This window comes from Anolis sagrei, chromosome 6 (genome assembly GCF_037176765.1).
Source record: "Anolis sagrei isolate rAnoSag1 chromosome 6, rAnoSag1.mat, whole genome shotgun sequence".
Classification (NCBI taxonomy): Eukaryota; Metazoa; Chordata; class Lepidosauria; order Squamata; family Dactyloidae; genus Anolis; species Anolis sagrei.
Genome location: NC_090026.1, coordinates 18,251,531 through 18,270,670, shown reverse-complemented (window position 1 = coordinate 18,270,670; position 19,140 = coordinate 18,251,531). Strand labels below are relative to the sequence as shown.

The window sequence follows — 19,140 nt, the reverse complement described above, 5'->3', positions numbered from 1 at the left end:
ACGTAAACGCTGTGTTAACTAGCATAATAACATAATAACCACCTCTTGCAGCTCCTCGTATGTGATGAAGAAGATGTTTTCCTTGTCCTTCAGGTTCATCCAGCCTTTAATGTGGTCAAACCAGGATCCAAAAGGCACTGCAACCACAATAGGCAGAGAAAAAAAATAGAAATTCATACACGATATGTTGTAGGGGGGGAAGGAGAAGAACATGACTTATTCTGCCCCAAAGAACATGACTTATTTTCCGATGCATTTACTTACCATCTCCCTTTAGGAAGACATCAAGGAACTGGTCCAAGGTGCCAGGGTCCTTATAGGGGCGAAACATGGAGGCAAAATGATAGAGGGATACCAGGACATCTTTGGGGTTCCTCACTGTGTAGATGATCTAGGGACAGAAAGAAGGAAAATGGGGCTCGATGTCAGAGAATGCCTGGAGGAGCAAGTCTCCCTATACTTAAGCTTTGGTGGGGAGGGCCTTCTCATTACACATATCCTCATATGGGAAGCAAGAGAAGGGACTTCTCTGTTGTGGCACCCCATTTACGGAGCATGGAGATGTGACCAGCATCAACTTGCAACCAGATCAGGACTTTTTATTTTTTTATTTATTTACTTACTTACTTATTGTATTTATATACTGCTCTTCTCAGTCCTCAAGCGACTCAGGGCAGTTTACAATGGCAACAATTCGGTGCCCAAAAACACCATAAAACATTTTAAAACATTAACATATAATATAAAACCATAACAAGAATATTAAAAAATAGATCATTTGCGTCTCTTAATAAAAAAACATTGTCCCATCTCATCCTCCAGTCGTTCCAATTCCTATGTCTTTTACCTTGCATTTTTAAACGCTTACTCAAACAACCAAGTCTTGACTCTTTTCCGAAATGTTAAGAGGGAGGAGGCCAATCCAATGTCCCCAGGAAGGGCGTTCCATAGCCAAGGGGCCACCACTGAGAAGGCCCTGTCTCTCATCCCCACCAAATGCATTTGTAACACAGGCGGGATCAAGAGCAGGGCCTCCCTGGACGATCTTAAAGTCCTCCCCGGACGATCTTAAAGTCTGAGGAAATTGAAAGACTTTTCCGTTTCCTCAGACATTTTAAGTGCTATTCTACTCTATAATTACTTGAAAATTGCCTTTTATTGATTTCATTCTAGTTTGTGGTGAATGGTCTCTTTACTATTACTGTTATTATGATCATTGCTACATTTACTGTTTTCTGTCTGACGTCTTTGGGTTCAGCAATTTATAACCTGTTTGGCTGGCTAACTGATTATCTGATTTTGCAATTAACTGATTATTCAATTGCATTCTCCCCTCCCTACGACCCTTTCCATCATCTTCCGAACTGCATAGATAACACAGCTGCAATGGTTTGAGCACTGGACTATAACTCTGAAGACCACAGGTCAAATCCTTGCTCTACTATTAAAGTCACGATCTCTCAACCTCTGAGGAAGTCAAAAGCAAACTCCTTCTGAAAAAAATTTGCCATGAAGTGAGAAAAGAGAGGAAAAGAGGTGGAAGGGGAGTTAGGGGGAAAGGAAAGATGGGAAAGAGGGAATGGACGAGCAGAAAAGAAAGTATAGTTAAAATAAACTATGATGATTATTGGAAGGATACGAAGCACATTTACATTGAAGAAGGTTAGAATAATGATTTAATCAGAGTTGGACAGTCTTATCTTACGTTGTTGTAGGTTTTTTCGGACTATATGTCCATGTTCTAGAGGCATTCTCTCCTGACGTTTCGCCTGCATCTATGGCAAGCATCCTCAGAGGTAGTGAGGTCTGTTGGAACTAGGAAAATGGGTTTATATATCTGTGGAATGACCAGGGTGGGACAAAGGACTCTTGTCTGCTGGAGCTAGGTGTGAATGTTTCAACTGACCACCTTGATTAGCATTTGATAGCCTGGAAGTGCCTGGAGAAATCTTTTGTAGAGAGGTGATTAGATGTCCCTGATCTTATCTTAGATGTCTAGTAATGTCTACTAACCTACTAATGCCTCAATTAATATAATTTTATTGATATCTATTTTTATTTTACAAATTTACCAGTAGCTGCTACATTTTCCCAGTTTTTTGTGTTAAAATTAGGTGCCTTGGCTTATATTCGGGTCGGCTTATATTCAAGTATATATAGTATTTTTCTCCCATATAAACATCTCTAAAAATTGGGTGTGTCTTAGTATTGAGAGTGCTTATATATCAGGCATGGGCAAACTTCGGCCCTCCAGGTGTTTTGGACTTCAACTTCCACAATTCCTAACAGCCGGTAGTTAGGAATTGTGGAAGTTGAAGTCCAAAACACCTGGAGGGCCGAAGTTTGCCCATGCCTGATATCTACCTCTCTCTGTGTGTCATATATATACTGTATGTATATATATATATAGAGAGAGAGAGAGAGAGAGAGGGAGAGGGAGAGAGAGAGAATATATATATATAGTTGGTACATAAATTATGGAATATCTTAGAATCCAAAAAATATGGCATTGCAAAAAACATTCTTTAGAAAAGGTTAAGGGGTTATCCAATTTTAGTGATTCAAAAATAATGTATTAATAACATATGTTATTCCCAATCTAAACTCCTCATTTATAAAGCTACCGTCGGCAGTGATGTTTTATTAATGCACCGTGCTACTTGCAATTGAAACTTGTCACTTCAAAATAATAACCTTGACAGCAACATATGAATAACCCTGTTACGTTACTCACACATATAGAAATGAATGACAAACAAGTAACACATTACTTTTTCAAGTGCGTACTCTCTCCAAGGCCTGATAACACACCCCACATGAAATACCACTGAATAACAAGAATAATACGCAGAGATGAAAATCTAATGAACCGATGTGTTCCAACCCTACGGCTATAATTCAACAGTAAGGAGGCTCTCCGGTAGATATGTAGGACACGGTGTACGTAATTAGTACAGATTCCGCTTGCAGCCAGATTTCAGTGTTGTTCTGCAAAGCCCTTCACTTTGTGATGAAATGGTGAATTTGGGAAGAACACAGTGACGTTTGGCCCGGAGGCATAAAGCATCCAGAGCTGCTCTTCCCTGGAAGATCAAGCACCCCACTTCTTCCCCAAAGGTTCTTGCAGCATCTAAATCAAGAACCCCGTGTGAAATTATGGAATGGCCTAGTAGAAAAGGTTGCCTATAGCAAGCTGTAAAAAAAGGTGACAATTCAGAAGGAGGAGCTTGTTGAACTGGCTACACCTGCCACAATGACAGTTCCTTACAAATAGTAAAAGTGCAGATGTTGGAAAGAGCAACCTTCCAAGCCTCCATTGTTGTGCTGGTACAGCCGTACCAGAAGCTCCCACTTTATTTGCCTTGTATTAAGTGTTTGCTTGCAGCTCAAGGCTTGGGATTTTGCAGAAGGGTGGCTTCCTGTTAAAGTTTGCAGTTATAGGGCAGGCCACCTGTCCATCATCATTAGGTTCCTTAGTTCCGCCCCCTTTTGGGTTTTGAGAAGCGAAGGGAGCCATTTTTAGTCAGTCACACACAAGGAAGCTAGTCTATAGGACGCAGACAGCTCGTCCCATAGGAAATCCTTCATTCCTCAGAATCATCCGGGGATCATTCAGGGAAATAGAAACAGAAGGAAAAGATCCCAAAGGCTCTGGCTGAGAGCTCACAGCCCCTCAGCCTCACAGCACCAGAGGGGGAAACAGCCCTGAAGTTCCCACAGGATAGCTTTACAGAACCACTGAGTTCCAGCTGAAGTATCTTCAAGCCATGGCTGGTAGGTTTACTTGATGTCCAGACACATTTGGGATCGGTAGTAAGACCCAAACCAGCGAGGCCCAGATAATAGACAGCCTGGGAGATATTATAAAGGGTTCTTCCTCATGCTGAGAAAGTACAGTTAATCCAACTCAGTGCCAGTCTCTTAAAGACTAGAATAAGAAAACCTTGAAGTGTTGTTTGAAGATTTGTTATTTGTTCCTTAATAAAGACTTTGTTGTACCATTAAAGACTCCAAAAACCATCACTTCAGGAATTCCCTAAGAATCTCTCTTTGAGGCACCCCGGCTTCCCACTGGGTTTAAAGTATACGTCCTATAGAATAAAGACAATTTGTTGAGACCCAGTTCGCGACAGAACAATTGTTGTTCATTCGTTCAGTCGTTTCCAACTCTTCGTGATTTCATGGACCAGCCCACACCAGAGCTCTCTGTCAGTTGTCACCACCCCCAGCTCCTTCAAGGTCAATCTAGTGACTTCAAGGATACTATCCATCCATCTTGCCCTTGGTCGGCCCCTCTTCCTTTTTCCTTCCATTTTCCCCAGCATTATTGTCTTCTCTAAGCTTTCCTTTCTTCTCATGATGTGGCCAAAGTACTTCATCTTGGCCTCTACTATTCTTCCCTCCAATGAACAGTCAGGCTTTATTTCCTGAAGTATGGACTGGTTGGATCTTCTCGCAGTCCAAGGCACTCTCAGCACTTTCCTCCAACACCACAGTTCAAAAGCATCTATCTTCCTTCGCTCAGCCTTCCCTATGGTCCAGCTCTCACATCCGTAGGTGACTACGGAGAATACCCAGGGGCGGCTCAACCCATTACGCAAAGTAAGCATTTGCAGTAAAGCTGATTTTGCCCAGGGGCGCTCTTGAGGCCCTCTTGGGGGAAAATAGACCTTGACATATGTAAGTTGTAGTTACTGGGATGTATAGTTCACCTACAATCAAAGAGCATTCTGAACTCCACCAATGATGGAATTGAACCAAATATGGTACACAGAACTCCCACAACGAACAGAAAATATATATCAGTGATTGGTTGCGGCGGGGCGCCAAAATACTGTTTGCTTATCGTTGAAAATTACCTAGGGCTGCCTCTGGGAATACCATTAACTGTTTGTAAATGTGTATACAATAGAGTCTCGCTTATCCAACATAAACGGGCCAGCAGAACGTTGGATAAGCGAAAATGTTGGATAATAAGGAGGGGTTAAGGAAAAGCCTATTAAACGTCAAATTACATTATGATTTTACAAATTAAGCACCAAAACATCACGTTTTACAACTAATCGACAGAAAAAGCAATTCAATACACAGTAACGTTATGTAATAATTACTGTATTTACGAATTTAGAACCAAAACATTGTGATGTATTGAAAGAGCAGTGGATCCCGGCAGGAGGCAGACGGTTGGATGATACAGATGAGGGAAGGTTGGATAAGCAAGACTCTACGGCATTCCATGCAGTCATGCTGGCCACATGACTTTGGAGGTGTCTACGGACAATGCTGGCTCTTCGGCTTAGAAATGGAGATGAGCACCACACTCCAGAGTCAGACACGACTGGACTTAATGTCAGGGGAAAAACTTTACCTTTACCTATTGCATGTACATTTTAGTTTGCCAGCTGCAAGCTTTCTTCCCCTTGGATTTCTTTGAGAGCATTCCAGTCCATGCATATTTCCAATTTCCTGGATATTCCTGGATTGCAACTCCCAGCAATCCTCCAGATAGATAGATTAGATAGAGATAGATAGGTAGTTAGGTAGGTAGTTAGATTGATCAGGAGGACTGCTGGGAGTTGCAGTCCAAGAATAGGTAGAAAAGGGAGAAAGGAGAGAAGGGGAAAGGGAAAGAAAAGGGGGGAAGGAAGAGGAAGAGCAGGGAGGAAAGAGAGAAGGAAAGAAAAAAGGAGGGAAGGAAGGAAAGAGGGAAAGGAAGGAAAGAAGGAAAGGATAGTAAGAGGGAGGGAAGGTTGGTCACAGCAACGCGTGGCGGGTACAGCTATTATTTAATAAGCCTCGGTACTATAAGAGGGTAAGATAGGTAGATAGATAGGTAGATAGATAGATAGACAGATTAGATAGAGATAGATAGGTAGGTAGACAGATTTATTGATCAGGAGGATTGCTGGGAGTTGCAATCCAAGAATAGGTAGAGAAGGAAGAAAGGGGAGAAAGGGAAGGAAGGAAGGAAGGAAGGAAGGAAGGAAGGAAGGAAGGAAGGAAGGAAGGAAGAAAAAAAGGGAAGGAAGGAAGGGGAGAAAGAAAGGAGGAGAGAAAGAGGGAGGGAAGGTTGGCCACAGCAACGTGTGGCAGGTACAGCTTATATCTCCTCAAAGAGATAGAACAGATTATAAATAAAATGTATTATTATTATTATTATTATTATTATTATTATTATTATACAGGCACTTCCCAAATTAGACATGTGACTTACAAACAACCCATAATTAAGAACAGGGGTGAGACAACAGGAAGAGGGAGAAATCTACCCCTCAGAAGGGAAATTCACTCCTGAAAGAGTTTTCATGGGGAAAAGGTGCCTCAATTCAAGCTTTATCACCAATCCTTGTTTCCGCAACAAGACAAATGCTTCAAAATCCAATTATCACAGTTACAGAAAGGAAGGGGGGAATCTTCTGAACAGGGACACAGACAGCAAAATATATACCACAGGGGTGTTAACTCTTCCTTATGATATATGTGTGTTTGGCTGGAGATACACTTAAAAATGTTCCTCTTCCAACTTACATAAAATTCATCTTAAGAACAAACCTACAGAACCTGTCTTGTTCATAACTTGGGGACTGTGTGTACATCATTAGTATGAATATAGGGATATTTGATTGCTCTATAAATTAATACGATTTTCTTGCTCAATTGCTAGCCCCTATTTGATTAAACTAAACAAACCCATAGCTGAAAAGTAAGCTACGGCTGTATAAATTCCATTGATTCCATAGGGATATTCTCCTCGGGGCCAGCAATTGGATCAAGGCATTTTAAAGTCATTTTTTCACTGCTGTGTAATTTAGGCTTCACTCCAGGAAAGCAGATATCGATCCTGCCTGGGTTCACTGTTAGAAAGGAGGATGACGAAAGCCACATTAAGGAGAGGTGTATCTCAGCAACAGCGTCTCTTACCTTGGCTTTCGATTTGAAAAAGGACTTTGCAAAGAGCTGCACTGGAAGGTGGGAGCTAATAATACGTGGTGACTTGCTGGTCTGAGCTATCCGGTATCCCAGCACCGTCTCAAACCAGGGCCCCCGGTCCCAGTTGGGGACTGTTCGGCACCAGTTGGGGTCACCATTGTTTCGGATCAGACTTAAAATCTCCAGCATCCACACAGTACCTAAAGAAGAGGACACAAACCCATCTCAGAAAGCAGACTTAAGTTTGTAAAATATGGCCCCCAACATGCACATATGCTTCGTGTATGTGTGTGTGTGTGTGTGTACATACATCTTCATGCATATATAGAAAAGTAAAGTAAATGTTTCCCATTACATTAAGTCTAGTCATGTCCAACTCTTGGGGGGGGGGGGTGATGTTCATCGCGTCTGGTGGGAATGAGAGACAGGGCCTTTTCTGTGGTGGCCCCTTGGTATGGAACTCTCTCCCGATTGAGATCAGATCTGCTCCCTCCCTCCTGTCCTTCAGGTGGCTGGTGAAATCCTGGCTATGAAAGGAAGCATTCCCAGAGTAATGGTTGAAACAGGCTACAGAACAAAGTTATTGACCAAACATACGGACTGAGTTGGACATGATTTTATCTTGGCAATTTGGCTGATTTGTAATTTTAATCAATATGTATTTTAACTCATTATTATATGATGTTTTTAGATTGCACTATTAGCATTGAATCCTTGCTGTAAGCCGGTCTGAGACCCTCTATGGAGGCTGAGAAGATCGGGATATAAAAGTTTTTAATAATAATAGTCATATTCATGCTCATCATCATCATCTCCATTTCCAAGCCAAAGAGCCAGCTTTGTCCGTAGACATCTTCAAGGTCATGTGGCCAGCATGACTGCATGGAGCACCATTACCTTCCCACAGAAGCAGTACCTATTGATCTATTTTTGAACTGCAAGGTTGGCAGAAGCTGGAGATAACAGCAGGAGCTCACCCTACTCCCCAGATTCGAACTGCCAACCTTTCAGTCGGCAAGATCAGCAGAACAGCAGTTTACCCCACTGTGCAACACACACACACACACACACACGGAAGGTGATGCATACTTAGAAATATTTACATCTTCCATCAAACCCATGAATGAAAAAAAGCACGGCTCCAATATTTTTGACACTTCAGAACTTTGCTCAGAAGAACTAATCTGTAAAAAAAGACACATACTTTTTCTGTGCAGAAAACATGCTTCTTAATAAAATATATAATATGCAAAATACACTACTTCATGTGCAAAATTATTAATTTTGTGCAGTAATTGGTGTATTTAAGTAGTGAAGTAGTCTGTTCGAAATTTAGGAAAGTCCAACCAAATTGTTTGGTGGAAATTCCAAGGCTTGGAGATATAGCCCAGGAAGTAGGTTAATATTTGGCAAAATCACATACAAAAATAGGAATAAGGGAAACATATTTGCAACTACAGGGCCATGCTGGCGCAGCAGGCTAAACCACTAAGCTGCAGAAAATGTTGATTGGAAGGTCGGCAGTTCGAATCCATGGGACAAGGTGAGCTCCTTTTGTTAGCCCCAGCTTCTGCCAACCTAGCAGTTCAAAATGTGCAGATGTGAGTAAATCAACAGGTACTGCTCCTGCAGGAAGGTAATGGCGCTCCATGCAGTCATGCTGGCCACATGACCTTGGAGGCGTCTACAAACAACGCTGGCTCTTTGGCTTAGAAATGGAGATGAGCACCACACCCCAGAGTTGGACTCGACTAGACTTAATGTCAAGGGGATATCTTTACCTTTCCTATCTGCAACTACAAGGGAATTATCATATGAGTTTTTAAAGAAACGAAAACTTGTGAGAAATTGAATGAAACTTAAGATAGGGTAAAAAATAGAAACTGAGGATGAAATAGATATTCAGCAAATATGCATACCCAAGAAGTAACCCATTTCCCATCCAACAAAATAATTTCCTTAGATGTGACTCCTAGAGCAAGCACGCTTGCAAATTAAACCTCTTTATTTATCTTCTATTTAATGACTAATCACAAAACAAAGAGCACAAAATGCAAAGCGAGGGAAAGCATGAGCTACAGCAAACAGACAACTTTCACTATTGTTATAAGAATTGACTATAGTCTTGAGTCCAAAGAAAACCAGAACTAACAGGTTTGTTATGTAGAATATACCCAAGTTTATTTTAATCTACCCAACCCATGCAGCTTCAGGAGTCGTCTACCTGATTTCTGGTAAGTAACATTGAAAATATCATCATCTCGGACTTGGAAATTGTTTTCCACCATCTGCAGCACCTGTTCAGAGTAGATTATTTGAGGGAAGCTGATGCCCTTATACTGGAAATATTCCTTGAACATCCTGGAAACCAGCAGGTAATGAGAAGGGCATTAACTGACGGTTGAAAAGTTGGACCCAAATTAATGCCTTCTGTGTTGGGGAAATGCGAACGGATCCTCTGAAAAGCAGAAAAGATTAAGGGGATGATTAAATGTGACTGTAAGAAAATACATCACTCTGGGGTTGTAATGGATTTAAACTGCATAAATGAGGATTAGAATCCTAATCATACAGATTACATTCACTTACCTACTACAACACACTTGGTTTTCTGTTTCGGCTTTGTGTATAAACCTTGTCAAGTAAAACCCTACAATTTTGTTATCTTGAGATCAGCATAAAGGCCCTTAACAATAATAATAGTAATAACACTTTATTTATATTCCTTTCTATCTCTCTCAAGGGGACTCAGAGAGGATGACAACATACACAAATAGGCAAACATTCGCTGTCTTTAATACAGTGAAATAACAGTGACACACAAATAAACAGAACAAAGGTAAAGGCTTCCCCTTCCATCTCCGGCTTCTGGAGGTGGTGCTCACTCTGGCCATGGGGAGGTGCTCTTTTTCCATTTCCAAGCCGAGGAGCCTGTTGTCTGTAGACACTCCTGGTCGTGTTGCCGGCATGCCTGCATGAGCCCCTTTATTACCTTCCCACTGAAGTGATACCTATTGATTTACTCGCATTCGCATGTTTCCAAGCTGCTAGGTTGGCAGGGACTAGGGCTAACGGCAGGAGGTCATCACAATCTGCGGCTTTGAATTGCCAACGTTCAGGTCAGCAGATTCAGCAGCTCAAGGGTTTAACCCATTGTGCCAACCACGGACCCTAACAAACACTAACCTGGTGGTTTCAACCTTCCTAATGCCGCAACCCCTTAATACAGTTCCTCATGTTGTGGTAACTCCCAACAATAAAATTATTTTCATTGCTACTTCATAACTATAATTTTGCTACTGTTATGAATAGTAATGTAAACATCTGATCTGCAGGATGTATTTTGATTCACTGGACCAAATTTGACACAAATATGCCATATGCCCAAATTTGAATACTCGTGGGGTTGGGGGAAATTGATATTTGGAGTTGTAGTTCATCTACATCCAGAGAGCACTGTGGACTCAAACAATGATGGATGTAGTCCAAACTTAGCACAAATATTCAATACGCCCAAATGTGAGCTCTTTTGGAAAATAGACATTGACATTGGGTGAACTATAAATCCCAGCAACTACAACTTCCAAGTGACAAAATCATGAATACTCAATAAGCCCAAATGTGAACACTGGAGGTTTTGGGGGAAAATAGACCTTGACATTTGGGAGTTGTAGTTGCTGGGGTTTATAGTTCACCTATAGTCAAATAAATCCCAGAAACTACAACTCCCAAATGTCAAGGTCTATTTTCCCCCAAAACCTCCAGTGTTCACATTTGGGCATATTGAGTATTCATGTCAAGATTGGTCCAGACCATTGTTTGAGTCCACAGTGCTCTCTGGATGTAGGTGAACTACAACTCCAAAACTCAAGGTCATTGCACACCAAACCCTTCCAGTATTTTCTGTCGGTCATAGGAGTTCTGAGTGCCAAGATTGGTTCAATTCCATCATTGGTGGGGTTCAGAATGCTTTTTGAAGTTGGGTGAACTATAAAGCAACTACAACTTCCAAGTGACAAAATCAACACACACACCCCAATTCCACCAGTATTCAAATTTGGGCATATCAGGTATTTGTGCCAAATTTGGTCCAGTAAATGAAAATACATCCTGCTGCATATCAGATATTTACATGAACACCTCTCTTAGGAATCTGTATGTGCAATTCTGTGATCAAATTTTAGTGGAAATCAAAGAGGACTCTGAAGTTCCTACGTAGGGGGGTGTTGTAGGCAGTTAAAAAAGGAGTAACATTTTACTTAAATCTGGCTACCATTATTTAAAAAACTACAAAATCAGGAGAGTAAATAAAAGCAACACTCAAAAAGCAGCGGAATTCCAGACAAGAATCAATCAGGACCACTAACACCTCTAAACAAAGGATTCCCCCAGGCAGGAAGCAGCCAGGCTTTGAAGCGACCATTCAAGGCTTATCAAGGTGGTCAAATGCAACACACTTGCCTCAAGCAGACAAGAGTTTTCTCTCCCGCACTGGACATTCCACAGATATTTAAACCTCACTTGCCTTGTTTCCAACAAACCTCACGACCGCTGAGGATGCCTGCTATTGATATGGGCGAAACGTCAGGAGAGAATGCTTCTGGAACATGGCCATACAGCCTGGAAAATTCACAGCAACCCAACTTTTACTTAGTTTTTTACTTTCATGGGAATCCTGTTCCTTTCACCCCAGCAAATGTGAAGGGCTAAGTTTAAATTGCAATTTAAGGCTTCCAATTACATAGAGCCGTGTGGGAGTTTTTCCCTCTTCCGTCGACAGAGACATGGCAAAAGCTTGAGAATATATGTTTCAAAAGGCTTTGCATCTGTCGTAAACACAAGATAAGGGCTGGCAAGTTGATAAGGTACTCACAAGAATTCTTTATTCTTTTCATACAACAGATAGATCTAACAGACTCTCGGCTCCACTCCTCTTTTTATTATCCCTCTTCCCTTCCAAAAGTAATCCACATGGTCCTTGCCATACCAGTGGGAATATCCTGCCAATCCCAACGATTGTTGGACCTCTCTCTTAGTTCAAGATCTGGGACGTTGAACTACTTGATAAACCTTTTTGGGCACTGGTCTAATTCACACACCCCCCCCCCCCCACCTACAATGTAAGCTAATTAGGGCAACTCAGTTTGCACCACTTTACATTTCCTTGGAATTAGCTGTGAGACTGGTGTGCTATCGCACGTTGGGACTGAAATAATGTCTGTTTACAGGACGTGCCTTCTGTATGCCCAACGGGACGCTGGGGTGCCTCAACTGAAGGGCCCCTTAGATTTCCCAACACAAAGTTCTATTGAGGCTCAAAATAAGTTTAACAAAGTTCCTTATTTGGGCTTAAATCTTTAAACAATAAATTAAACGCTTTATAACCTTGGAAACCTGGTAGCTTCCTCAGTCTGTAAACAAGGGCAGGCAACTGGTGGTAAACTGTTCCTTTCTTCCTTAGGGAAATCTTCTGACCCCTCCTTGGGCAATCTTTCTCTATCTTGCTGGTGTGAGGCCCCTACTCCTGGCTCCAAGCTACTTATGGATAGCCCGAGTGGTCCCTTACCAGACAAGGTTCCTGTAGATCTGCCAAGCTGAAATTGTGTCCTTTAGTTTTCTCCACGAAGGCTGTAGGAACTGTCCTGTTGCCCCAGCAAAGTCTGGCTGTATTCCCCCAGCAAAGCTACATGGAACCATTCCTTTACTCCCCCAGCAGAGCTGTGGAACTATTCCTTTACTCCCCAGCAAAGCTATGAGTAACAAATCCTTTGTGCAGGCGGGATAGAGAAAGCTATATGTCCTGCTGTTAGGCTCCAAAAGTGAGACTGAACAAAAGTCCTCCTTTCCCTCCAAAACCCTGGGAAAAGGGCGGGTCTAAAGACTCTAACGATGATTGCCAGGTTGCTGGCCCTATGACTGCAACCTGGGGAAGCTACCTGATTGCAAAATGCATGGTTTAAATGAATTCATACAAACTAGAAGTAAGAAAAAGAAATTCAAATCTCCTGGCACTACCGTACCAGCACAACCAGCCTTTTAAGAGCCTGGAGAATGTTATCAAACCCTGTGTAAATAGACCAGGTGGGCTTCCCATGAGGGGCTGAAAATAATGATATCATCAATATACACAGCAGCATAGTCTTGTACTCGTCTTAATACAATGTCAAGCAACTGTCGCTGCTCCATGTAATCCAAAAGGCATGAAGGTGAAGTGACAAAATCCCCTAGGAGTGGCAAAAGCAGTCTTTTCCTGTGACTCCTTTGTTAAAGGAATCTGGCAATAACCTTATGACAAATCTGGAGAAGTGACATTTTATGCATTTCCCAGCTTATTCAATAATTCATCAACTTGGGGCATGGGGCAAGCACTGAATTTGGAAATTTCATTTAGCCTACAGAAATCTATGCAAAAGCACACACTGCCAACAGGCTTGGACACCAATACTGACTGACTTCTCCAAAGACTATGAGACTCTTAAATGATTCCTAATTTCAACATGGCCTCAACCTCTGTATTGATGGCATCTTTTAACTTTTGAGGCCATACTCATTCCAGACTCTTTACTATCTTCCCAGGCATTGTATCTATCTAGTGTTGAGTTAAACCAGTTTGTCCTGGCTTGGTGGAAAAAACATCAGGGTATGTCCCTTCAAGATTTCTCACCTGTCTGCCTGTTTTGGTGTCAGTTGCTCCCACAGAGCAATGGGCGTGTGCATCTCTTCATCTCCTAAAGTGGGGCTAAAATCCTCTTCCTTCACATCTGCCATCAGTACTTCTCTCTCCTTCCGTTCTTTTAACACAGACATGGACAAATCTCAGTCCTCCAGGTATTTTGGACTTCAACTCAGACAGAAAAAATGAAAGGCAAAGAAACAGAATGGGGGATGCGTGGCTCGAGAGCAGTAAGTGTGAAAAAGATATTGGAGTCCTCGTGGACAACAAGTTAAGCATGAGCCAACAATGTCATGCGGTGGCAAAAAAGCCAATGGGATTTTAGTTTGCATAAATAGGAGTATAGTGTCTAGATCCACGGAAGTCATGTTACCCCTCTATTCTCCCTTGGTTAGACCACACTTGGAATACTGTGTCCATACTTGAGGGGAGATGTTGACAAGCTGGAATGTGACCAGAGTAGGGCAACCAAAATGATCAAGGGTCTGGAGAACAAGCCCTATGAGGTGCAGTTTAAAGAGCTGGACATGTTTAGCCTTCAGAAGAGAAGGCTGAGAGGAGACATGATGATCATGTATAAATATGTGAGGGAAAGTCATAGGGAGAAAGGAGAATGCTTGTTTTCTGCTACCCTGGAGACTAGGACACGGAACAATGGCTTCAAACTACAAGAAAGGAGATTCCACCTTAGCATTAGAAAGAACTTCCTGACAGTGAGAGCTGTCCAGCAGTGGAACTCTCTGCCCCAGAGTGTGGTGGAGGCTTCTTCTTTGGAGGCTTTTAAGCAGAGGCTGGATCACCATCTGTTCAGGGTGTTTTGAATGTGATTTTCCTGCTTCTTGGCAGGTGGTTGGATTGGATGGCCCATGAGGTCTCTTCCAACTCTATAATTCGATGAATCTGTGATTCCTAGAAATCCCAGTCAGCTTACTGGCTGTTAGGAATTGTAAGAGTTGAAGTCCAAAAAACCCAGAGGATCAAAGATTGCCCCTGCCTGCTTTAATAGATTGGCATGGAAGTTTAGAGTCCCTTGTCTCCGACCTTCTAGTGTAATCTCATAACCTACAGAGCCCACCCTCCTAATTTTTTCAAAGGGTCCTTGACACTAGACAAACAGCTTCTGGTGAAGTTGTCAAGAAACAGTCCTGGCTGAAACAGTCACAAGTAGGTTCTTTGTTCATAATAGACTTCTGAGTTGCCTGGGCCTTTTCTAAATGCTCCTTGGCTATATGGGACACTATCTTAAGGTGTTCCCATATCTCTAATACATGCTGCATCACCCAATGAGTGGAAGACGTCTCTTCTTCCCAACTCTCCTTAGCCAGGTCCAAAATTCCTCTTGGATGCCTCCCAAAGAGGAGCTCAAAGGATGATAATCCCGTTGAAGCTTGCAGAACCTCTCTGATGGCAAACAAAACAATGAAGGCAACAGTTTGTGCCATTCCCTAGGCTTAGTGCCTGCCTACTAACTTCCTGCGCATGTGATTCAAGAGATTAAACCTCTCTACTAACCCATTAGCCTGAGGATGGTATATGGAGGTGTTTCTATGTTTGATCTTTATGTGTCCTAAATATGTCTCATTAGCTGGCTCTCTGATCTGTTAAAGTCTCCTTTGGGAATCCCACTCAGGCAAAGATGGATAACAATTCTTTAGCAATGGCCTGAGAGGTGGTGGGTCTTAAGGGAATGGCCTCAGGGTATAATCTGTTAGTACCAAGATGTTAGTATGACCTTCACTGGACTTCTCCAGAGGTCCTACCAAATCCAAAGTGATTACTTCAAATGGAACTGCTATCACAGGTAGGAACAGGGCAGAATTCCAGCAGATATTCACATTTTCTGACACTCCAGACATGTGTCACAACAACAATGAACTTCCTTATGAAGCCCAGGCCAGTAGAGTCTTTGGAATATTCTATCCAAGGTCTGTTCTGTGACTAAATGCCCCGCCCAAGGTTTATCATGACCCAAACTCATTATCTCTAAGTGTAGAGCCTGAGGAACCACTAACTGCCTACTTTCTCCCCCTATTCCTTCTGTTTTGACCACTCTATAAAGGAGTTCTCCCACTATCTTAACATTGGGGGATTTAGGATATTTTTGCTGCTTTGTTTCTTGGCTTGAACGGGGCCTGCTGTGAGCCATCACATGACGCATGGAAGCCTCTCCCCCCCACAACATTTCTCCCAAAGTCCACTTTCCTTCCCTTTTCCCCATATGATGGGGGGAAAGGTCAAAGGGGCAACACATTGCCACATGTTGCCGCCCTTTCTCCCATCTGATGGGGACAGGGTGCCAACACATCCTGTCCTGTCCCCACCGTATGATGGGGGAAGAAGAGAGGGCGCACGAGGCATGAGTCGCCCTGCGCATCTTCCCTTTCGGCAGTGAAACGGCACAGGCCAAAAGGGCCATGTGAAGAGGTCCAAAGAGTCAGCTGTCCCCTGTGCCCGAACCTGACTTAACGCATATATTAAAGAGGAGTAATTTGTTGTCAAGGCACTAACTGGGGACAAGTTACCTTGGCCACATCCCCAATGGGAAAATTATCCCTAGAGGAACCATCCAGATCTTCAGCTAAACATACTGGGATCACACCCAGAATCTACCAAAGCTGTTACCTTGACCCCATCCACCTCGGCTGGTGTTACCAATTCAGCCTGGGAACAAAACATCCCCCGTGATTAGTCAAGGTGCATTTCATAAGTAGACATTACCGGCATATGTGTCCCTCTTGCCCACATTTATATCATAACATGGAATTACTGCCTTCTCCCTCCTGAGTATTCTGGGTCCCTGATACATAGGAAACCCATGCAATCCACTGACTTTTTCCAACATCTTGTTGGGATAAAATTGTTTACAAATTTTAATATTTTATTATGTTATATTTTAGGTGTGTTTGTGGCTGTAATCTCATGTTATTATCATGTTCATATCTATGTATTGTCTATTTGATGTGTGGCACTTTGGAGTGCTTTGTGAACCACCCTGAGTCCCTTCAGGGGGATGGTGGCGGAGTACAAATAAATTATTATTATTATTATTATTATTATTATTATTATTATTAGATGGATAATCGAGTTGTTCTTTCACACCTCTTGGCTTGTAGTTGGCATCCTTTCATTGACTGTAACCTAGTGTCTGCTTGCCCTCGAGATGCATCAGGCCGATGGTGTTGGCTCTCAGCTTCGTCTGCCCCCAAAAAAATCTTCAATCAACCCCTCCGTGGCCTCCAGTGTCTCTGACTTATGGCACCTTATCCAACAGTGAGCTTCCAAAGGTATAATATTTATACATTGTTCCAGCATTATTTGTTTGGCCAGCTGCACAGCATTCCTAACAGCTGGCTTCAGCCATCTCAGTCCATTCGCTCTCAATTTCTGAGCCACAGCCCTTGGATGCATGCCTAACTGATATGGTACTTCCCTAATCCATCAATGATATGTCTTCTCCAACACATTCATGGTGCTCAAAATTGCTTCCTTCACCTTCTCATAATCACCAGCCTCAGTTGGTGCCAAAGATTTCAACAATTTCCTGAGCAAGTCCAACACTTGTGAGCACGGTCACCTGGCCGCAGTACCCACACTTTCAAAGCTGTTTATAAAAGTGGGTTGCTGTGAGTTTTCCAGGCTGTACGGCCATGTTCCAGAAGCATTCTCACCTGACGTTTTGTCCACATCTATGGCAGGCATCCTCAGAGGCTGTGAGGATGCCTATGATAGATATGGGTGAAACATCAGGAGAGAATGCTTCTGGAACATGGCCATACAGCCCAGAAAACTCACAGCAGCTCAGTGATTCCGGCCATGAAAGCCTTTGAGAACATTTTTGTAAAAGTCTCAGGATCATCATCTTTACTCATCTTATTTAGTTTAATTGGGGGAGAATGTGGAACAAAGGCATCTCAACTTGGAGACTTCCGAATCCCTCTTTGAAGGTGAGAGGGTCGGTATATAAAACCTCGAAATAAATAATAAATAAATAAATAAATAAAATAAATCTACTGGTATACATAGCTACCAGCTGCTGAATCAGTTAACATTGAGACCGATGCCGAGTCCTTATTACAGCAATCTGGATTGCTGCATTCCTAATAGGTGCAAGAGTTCTTTTGCTGCTCTGCCAGCCACAAAAACACCTGCTGTGTAGGGTTTTGACCCTTTGTAACAGCCCCACGTTGGGGCTTTTTTCCCTCTTTCCCTTGACAGAGCACAGCAAAAGCTTGAGAATGCATGTTTCAAGAAGCTTTCCATATATCATAAACACAAGATAAGGGCTGGCAAGCTGATAAGGTACTCACAAGAATCCTTTATTCCCTTCATACAACAGTCAGATCTGCTGTTTCGGAGCACTCTTTTAGCCAACATCTTCTTTTCCCTCTACTTTAAAGGAACAGCTCCTTCCAATGCCTCCACGCTCTCCATCTTACAAACAACTAAAGGAATAAATCAATACTTGTGGGTGTTTGGAGGTGGCGGAGCATTCAACAATGCTCAGGATGTCTTAATCAATCTTTGGGAAGACACATGCCTATTGAAATTATAGAAGTTATATGTAAATTTGCTTGCTATGTACAGCCCTGTCATTAATAGAGTGAGTGAGGTGACTGGCCTCAGGCAGCAGCTGCTGGGGATGGCAGAAGCAACCTCCTGAACCTCTTGGCTGTGAGCTTCTGTCTGAGGACACAGCTATGTGTTTTATGTGACTTGCCCTATGCCCCCGAGGCTAACTTCTTCTCCAGAGCTTGGAAATGTTACTTTCTTGACTTATAATTCTCAGGATCTCACAGGTTTTCAATAATTACTGCTTGTGTTATATTTAGATCCAACAGTCAAGTCTTACTAGATTCTGGAACGGGGAGGGAGAACACTTTTTTATGTTTGCCTTAGGCAGAAAAATACGAGGGATATCTGGAAAGTAAGGTTACAAGGAGTTTTTTTTAATACAAAGAATGAATATATTTTAATATAACTTACATGGATTATAGCAAAGGTATGACATTATTTTTCCACATCATCACCATTCAGTTCAATACATTTTGTCATCTGTGGAACAAATTTTTGATGCCTGTGTCATAGAAGTTTCCCTCCACCTTTTTCAGCCAGTTCGTCACTTTAATTTTCACTTCGTTGTTGTCGGAAAAGCGTTTTCCATGAAGGTGTTCCTTCAATTTAGTGAACAGATGATAGTCACTGGGTGCAAGATCAGGGCTGTGAGATGGGTAGCGTAAAACATCCCAACCAAATGAAGTCAACAACTCTTGTGTTGCATAAGTGGTGTGCAGATGCACATTGTCATGATGGAGACAGATTCCCACCATCAACGTCCCACGATGTTTGTTTTCAATGGCTCTGCCAAATTTCTTCATGGTCTCACAATATCTTGCAGCATTGATTGTTTCACCTCTTTCCAAAAAATCCCAAAACACTGGCACCACAACTTTCTTGCAATGAATCACAGTAGCGTTCATGCCCTTAGCGTTTAAGTAGCGTATTACAACGCGAGCTTTGCACTTGACGGGAAACGGAAT

The 19,140-nt window shown here is 42.4% G+C and overlaps 1 protein-coding gene across 3 annotated transcripts in view; it reads right to left on the bottom strand.

Moving 5' to 3' along the window:
* SULT2B1 (sulfotransferase family 2B member 1) overlaps nt 1–19,140 on the bottom strand; it is a 35,145-nt gene that overhangs the window by 7,911 nt on the left and 8,094 nt on the right. For 2 of the 3 annotated variants that reach the window (XM_060780363.2, XM_060780360.2), the window contains exons 2-5: nt 9,155–9,388; nt 6,922–7,130; nt 265–391; nt 43–137 (exon numbers count right to left, since the gene is read on the bottom strand). In XM_060780363.2, the coding sequence (XP_060636346.2) occupies nt 43–137; nt 265–391; nt 6,922–7,130; nt 9,155–9,290 (567 nt within the window). In that variant the 5' untranslated portion in view covers nt 9,291–9,388. Of the gene's footprint in view, nt 1–42; nt 138–264; nt 392–6,921; nt 7,131–9,154; nt 9,389–17,910; nt 18,000–19,140 lie in introns of those variants that run through there. The other variant, XM_060780364.2, reaches the window with a different exon arrangement.